Below are 6,000 nucleotides of genomic sequence, written 5' to 3' on the forward strand. Positions count from 1 at the left end.
GGATCAGGATGAAATTTTGTGGACAGGTTCGTTGTGTGATAAGGACGAACTGATTAGATTTTGGTGAGGATTCAGATCCGAATCCGAATACTAGAATTTTTTTAATGATTCTTCACCAATGATAGGGCCAAAAACGATAAATAGCACAATATCTCAAAAAGTTGTGGACGGATTTGAACGAAACTTGGTGGACACGTTGGGTGTGACAAGGGAGAATTGATTCAATTTTGGTGAATATCCGAATCTGGATGCGAATAATTTTAAAGTGATTTTTCACTATTGAGAGATAGGGCTAAACTGATATGGAGACGGTTGATCCGCTGTGGCGACCCCTAACGGGAGCAAGCCGAAAGAGGAAGAAGATATATATCACAAAAAGTTGTGGATGGATTCGTGGACAGGTCAGATGTGTGACAAGGACGAATTGATTCGATTTTGGTGAAGATTCGAAACCGGATCTGGAGAAGAGAGTTATTTAATTTTCAAAGTGCTTCTTCACCATTGAAAGATCGGGCCAAAAAATATTTAGCATGATATTTCAAAAAGTTATTCGGCTCGATATGTTCCACTGCATCAGGCATTCCGTGGCAGAGGTTACGCTCAACTGAGTGCCCTTCCAGTTTTTGTATGCTTTTTAAAGTGTGGATGGGCAAAAAGATCAAGCTGAAGAATCAGAAGAAATAATACCTGTGATAAAAGGAACGAAAATGAAGCACGTTTGGTCAAAAACTAAGGCAGAAGCAACAACCCGACAAGCTCAGCCCTACCCGAGGAGGCTGGACTTTACCAAAACCACGAATTAGACAATTCAACACAACAAGGCACGGTATGGAACAAAAAAAATTGATGAAAACACAACCAGTGCAACATTGGAAAGCAAATAAAACAGTAGAACAAAACTTATGTGTTCCCGGAAACTTAACTTTGTTGAGCTGGTGGGAGGAACTCACAAACCAGCAACACAAGTGGAGCAACCTTGAACAAGGCCTTGATGTATAATACTGTTGTGAATTCTCACCCGCCGGCGTGCGAGCGACATCCAATCGCCGTGAGCCGCGATCCTTCCCGAGCTCCCGCGAAACCTCCCGCGCTTCTCAACACGTGCTGGTGAGACGAGGTGTCGATCCTTCCTGTCGATGCGTCGCTTCCCTGAGGAACCACCTCCAAGAAGAAGTCGATGAGTCGCACCAAGCCGGGAACCAAACGGAGAACAAAGAGCTCCACGAACCAAGAAGAAGAAGAAGAAGCCACCATTCGCAGCTCGAGCCGAGCAACCGGCTCAACTATCTTCCAAACAAAGCAACTCTCCAAAAAGCCTACCGAGCCAAGCAGGACCCGAAGCTTTGCTGAACAACTCCTCTGCAGAAGCAAAAAGCTTCCGACGGTCTCAACCCTAAACCAAGCCAAGCAGGACCCGATGGCCTGCTGAACGACCACCACTCTACTCCACTAACCCAAGCCAAACAGGATCCGACGGCCTGCTGAACGACTCCTCCACAGAAGCAAAAAGCTTACGAAAGCCTCAACCCTAAACCAAGCCAAACAGGACCCGACGGCCTGCTGAACAACCACCCCCAAGAAATCGAAGCTCTACTGAACAACGAGCCAAGCAGAAACCGAAGCTCTACTGAACCACGCAGGACGCGACGGCCTGCTGAACAACCACACGAACCCGAACAAAAAAAAAATCTCCTCTTTATCCTTCTCCGCCCCTCCCCCGCGCCCGGCATGACTCATGCCCTCGTGATCCATCCCCCGCTCAACCACGGGTGGGAGGGAGTTGTTGACGCCATGAGTCACGGGACGGAAGGGCTCTTCTTCCTCTTCGCAGAAGAGGGGGAGGGACATCTCCATTGTTCGCTCCCTAACGATTAAATCGATCTGCAGGGCATCTAAATCGATTTCTAAACATTTAAACAGTGGAAGGTGAGCTATCTCGGGAACAAGCACTTATCGACATAGCTGACTAAAGGAACCTGTATGTTGTGTGCAATCGAATTCTAAATTCGTAACAATACTATATCTTGATATATACTCATCAAAAAAACGTTAAGCAACAGAAGTTTTGAGGGTTGAATTGTGTTTATGGTTTGTTTATACATGTTTGTGTTCTGGTTGAAGAGGACCAGCCAATTTATCTGTACACTGTACTCCATAAACCAAATATAATGTCAGTGAAAGCCAAAGTTAAGTTGTTCTGTGAAAACAACATGGCCATCTGAAAAAGATGCCAGTCTACACATGATCCCAGATAGTGGGGCAACTTAGCTAAATATAGCATAACAATTGCGCATTTTGTGAGGAAAGCACCAAATTTGGCACATGAGTAGCCTATCATATTATGAACAGATTTGGATATTGGGCCATCTCAAAATTTTTGATGGCAGTGGAAAATAGCCATCAGCGGCTGAATTTGAGATGGCCCAATATCCAAATCTGTTCATAATATGATGGGCTACTGGTGTGCCAAATTTGGTGCTTTCCTCACAAAATGCACAATTGTTATGCTAAGTTGCCCCACTAAGATGTATGTTTACATTGGCAGAATTAGCTTTAATAATGTCACCACCATTGACCAAAATATAAGCTCGTACACGTCTCATCATCGATCAAATAATACTATCCAGCTATGAGATGTTGTGCTACATCTTCGATTAGGGCTACTTCCAGTTGAGCAGGAGATTGTAGGCAGACTTGGTGAACACACAAACACACCCATGGATATGTCTTAAGCATGTTCAATCGGAGATAAGATAGCACAGGCGGATCCATGCGAGTGATGTTGTGGTCCCAAGTGCAGCGTTTACAATAACATGTGCACAGTATGGATAGGATATGTCATTGATAAAGATGAAGTACAGAACTTGCTGTTGAGCTCGAGCCAAGACGACAGGTACAAATATGTCATCCCTGTATCTGACACAAGTCATAGCTTCCCTCTGACAACAAAGGGAGTTCTTCGGCCAAAAAGAATGCCATTCCACCAAAACGATGCTGCTGCTTAATGACACAATGAGCTAATTACTCCCCACTTATAGAATGTCAATCGTTGAAGTCGAGGCAGAATCTCGATGCATTGATAAAAAAAAAAAATTAGTGCCGTGTTAGAGATGAGGAGCGTTGGTGTTTGGGAAACTTTTTGACTTGAGTAAACCTTTGTCGACATTTACCTGAACTTTGTCCAACATTTTGAATGTGAAGACAAAAATAATTAAAGATTAGATGAGCACTAAGTGTTTAATTCAAAAGAGAATTCCACGAATATAAAACCCCAATCCCACGAATAAGTGACTGAGTCGGGTTGCTCCTATCATGCCCAAAATGAGTGTTTGGTTGGGTTGGAAGAAAAAAATAAAAAGGAATGACCTTGCTTGGCCTGGCAAGTTAGCTGAAAGGTCCACAATATCTGAAAAAAATTCTTTTTTGATGTAATGTGATGTTCTTGATTTTAAGTAAAAAAGAACTGAACGTGGTTTTTAATTCCAATAATTTTTTGAGGTGTTGCAGTTAAAAATAGAAGAGCACTCGGTAGCGCGCATACCTCAGCCACGCAATGCCTGATCCATGAGAACATATCGGGCCCAATACATTTTTGAAATATCATGCTATATATCGTTTTTGGCACTATTGTTGCGGAGCCGGGTATCGGCTGTGAGCACGACCGCTAGGTGGGGCAGTCGGGTCGAATCTACCGAACACCCGGAATATAGATCATACCTTTCGGAAAACTCCGAGGGTACGGCTCCCTTACCGGACCGTGAATCGTCAATAATTCCACCACGTGGTACAGGGTTATTTGCCAATCCTCAAAATACCTAGAGATCCACGTGGTGAGTTACCGAGTATTCACACCATCGACGGCACTCGTACGAGTCGAGCCGTTAGCGTGCCCGACCCAAACGCAACCCGAGTGGATGGTTGCCGAAGTCCCGTCGGTCCAAATGTACATTTACAGCGGCAACAGCCTTTGTAATTCACCAACACGCGCCATGCTAAGACAATGGAAGAAACACAGAAACGAGCTGATACATTTAACAAATGTATTTATTTATAATGGGGGAAAGGGGGGAAAGGGGGGGAGCACGCAAGAAGCAGAGTTATCCGACTATAGAGATGCAAATATGTACAGCAAAGAGCACTAAAGCAATTCCGACTTACAGACTGGCCCACCGACACACACACACACACACACGGACCTGTCCACCTCGTGTGGTTCGGCTGACACGGGTGAACCAGGCCAGCGTCGAGATGCGATGATAGAATCCAGAGCTCCCTTCAGCGTTCGTCCCGGCAACCAAAACTCTCCTCTGTATCCCAAACTGTCCAGAAGGCAGGAGGTTTCTCTGCCACTTCTCCAAGTCTTTGATTTGAACGTCAAAGCGAGGGCTGATAACTCCACACTTGTTCAACCTGGCCGTCAGATTGACCACAACCTTGCCTGCTCGATGGTCATCAACTATCTCAAAAACTCTCCCCTCCCCGGTCCGATCGCTCCGCAACCTTATTCACCCTTCTCGAGGGGGGGAGGGGATGCCTCCGCCCTCCCCGCTCTCCCTCACTGGACGGTTTTGGCGTGCAGAATCGCTTGTCGCCTTGTCATTTTCCAAAACGAGCGGAAAATCCGACGATTGGCCCGGGGGCATGGTGACGTCACACGGACCGCCTTTCTCACCGTCGCGGGGTCTGATTGGCTGAGCGGCGGCCACCTCACTCGTAGCATGCTGATTGGTCGAGGGCCGCCGCGAGGCTCCTCCTTGAACTCCACCCACCATGGCGTCGGCCAGAGAGATGAAGGTGAGGGTGATGCTGGCGTTGTTGTAAAAATAAAAGAAAACCCTGACTATCAAAGGAACTCACAGCGCATGTACATTTATTTACCCATTAAACGAGGGACGGGGACCCTAACTAAACAACACATACTTACCGATATAACTTTTCTATAGGACCTGTATGTTGAGTGCTCATGGCTTCCAGATTCGTAACACTATCTCTCAATGGTGAAGAATCACTTAAAATAATTATCAGATCCGGATCCAGAATTGGATCTTCACCTAAACTGAATCAATTCTTCCTTGTCACACACCCAACATGTCCACAAAATTTCATCTGAATCCGCACACAATTTTTTGAGACATCCTGCACACAGACAAACAAACAGAGAGAGATAGATAGATAGATAGATAGATTGAGAGAGAGAGATAGATAGATAGATAGATTGATAGATAGATTGATAGATAGATTGAGAGAGAGATTGAGAGAGAGATTGAGAGAGAGATTGAGAGAGAGATTGAGAGAGAGATTGAGAGAGAGAGAGAGAGAGAGAGAGAGAGAGAGAGAGAGAGAGAGAGAGAGAGAGAATGAGAGAGAGACAGAGAGAGAAAGAGAGAGAGAGAGAGAGAGAGAGAGAGAGAGAGAGAGAGAGAGAGAGAGAGAGAGAGAGAGAGAGAGAGAGAGAGAGAGAGAGAGAGAGAGAGAGAGAGAGAGAGAGAGAGAGAGAGAGATAGAGATGTAAAAACATAACCTCTTTCACCTTTGGTGGCAGAGGTAAAAAGCAAACGTGTCAGGTAATGCCCTACGAGTTCCAACCCCAACCAAGAAACTGTTTCGGAAGAACCGATGCTCTGTATAGAGCATGGTACATGAGAATACTGTTTGCCTCCAGGGTTTACTTCGAACCATGTTTTATTACACTGTATCTCAGTTTAACTTTGACTCCAGCTTTCGTTCACAGTCTTGGGACTTTGAAAGTGGTCACATTTATGGTTCTACCCACTATCCACTACTTATGCAAAGTCCTGCTAATTTTATCATAAGAAGTTAACGATTTTGATTGCCACAAATGCTTATCAAAGGATTTTTTTTTAAAATACCGCAGTCTCACCATTTGGAACATTTTCTCGAACCTTCAAATTTATAGTTTAAACATGCCACACATCGCTCAGCACACCTTGTCAGCACACATGGCAACCTTGATGTCTTGCTGCTTGATCTCCTCATTGC

General features: G+C 45.0%; 1 protein-coding gene across 2 annotated transcripts in view; it reads right to left on the reverse strand.

Annotated features, from left to right (window-relative positions):
* The window catches only part of SOS1 (SOS Ras/Rac guanine nucleotide exchange factor 1), a 140,366-nt gene that overhangs the window by 70,986 nt on the left and 63,380 nt on the right, over positions 1 to 6,000 (reverse strand). For both annotated transcript variants that reach the window (XM_085887624.1, XM_085887623.1), the window contains one exon: positions 5,948 to 6,000. This exon is cut by the window's right edge and continues 112 nt beyond it. In XM_085887624.1, the coding sequence (XP_085743750.1) occupies positions 5,948 to 6,000 (53 nt within the window). The remainder of the gene's footprint in view (positions 1 to 5,947) is intronic.

The sequence above is a fragment of the Eptatretus burgeri genome, chromosome 7, assembly GCF_056783735.1.
Source record: "Eptatretus burgeri isolate ZD-2024b chromosome 7, Ebu_testis_v1, whole genome shotgun sequence".
In the NCBI taxonomy this organism is placed as follows: domain Eukaryota; kingdom Metazoa; phylum Chordata; class Myxini; order Myxiniformes; family Myxinidae; genus Eptatretus; species Eptatretus burgeri.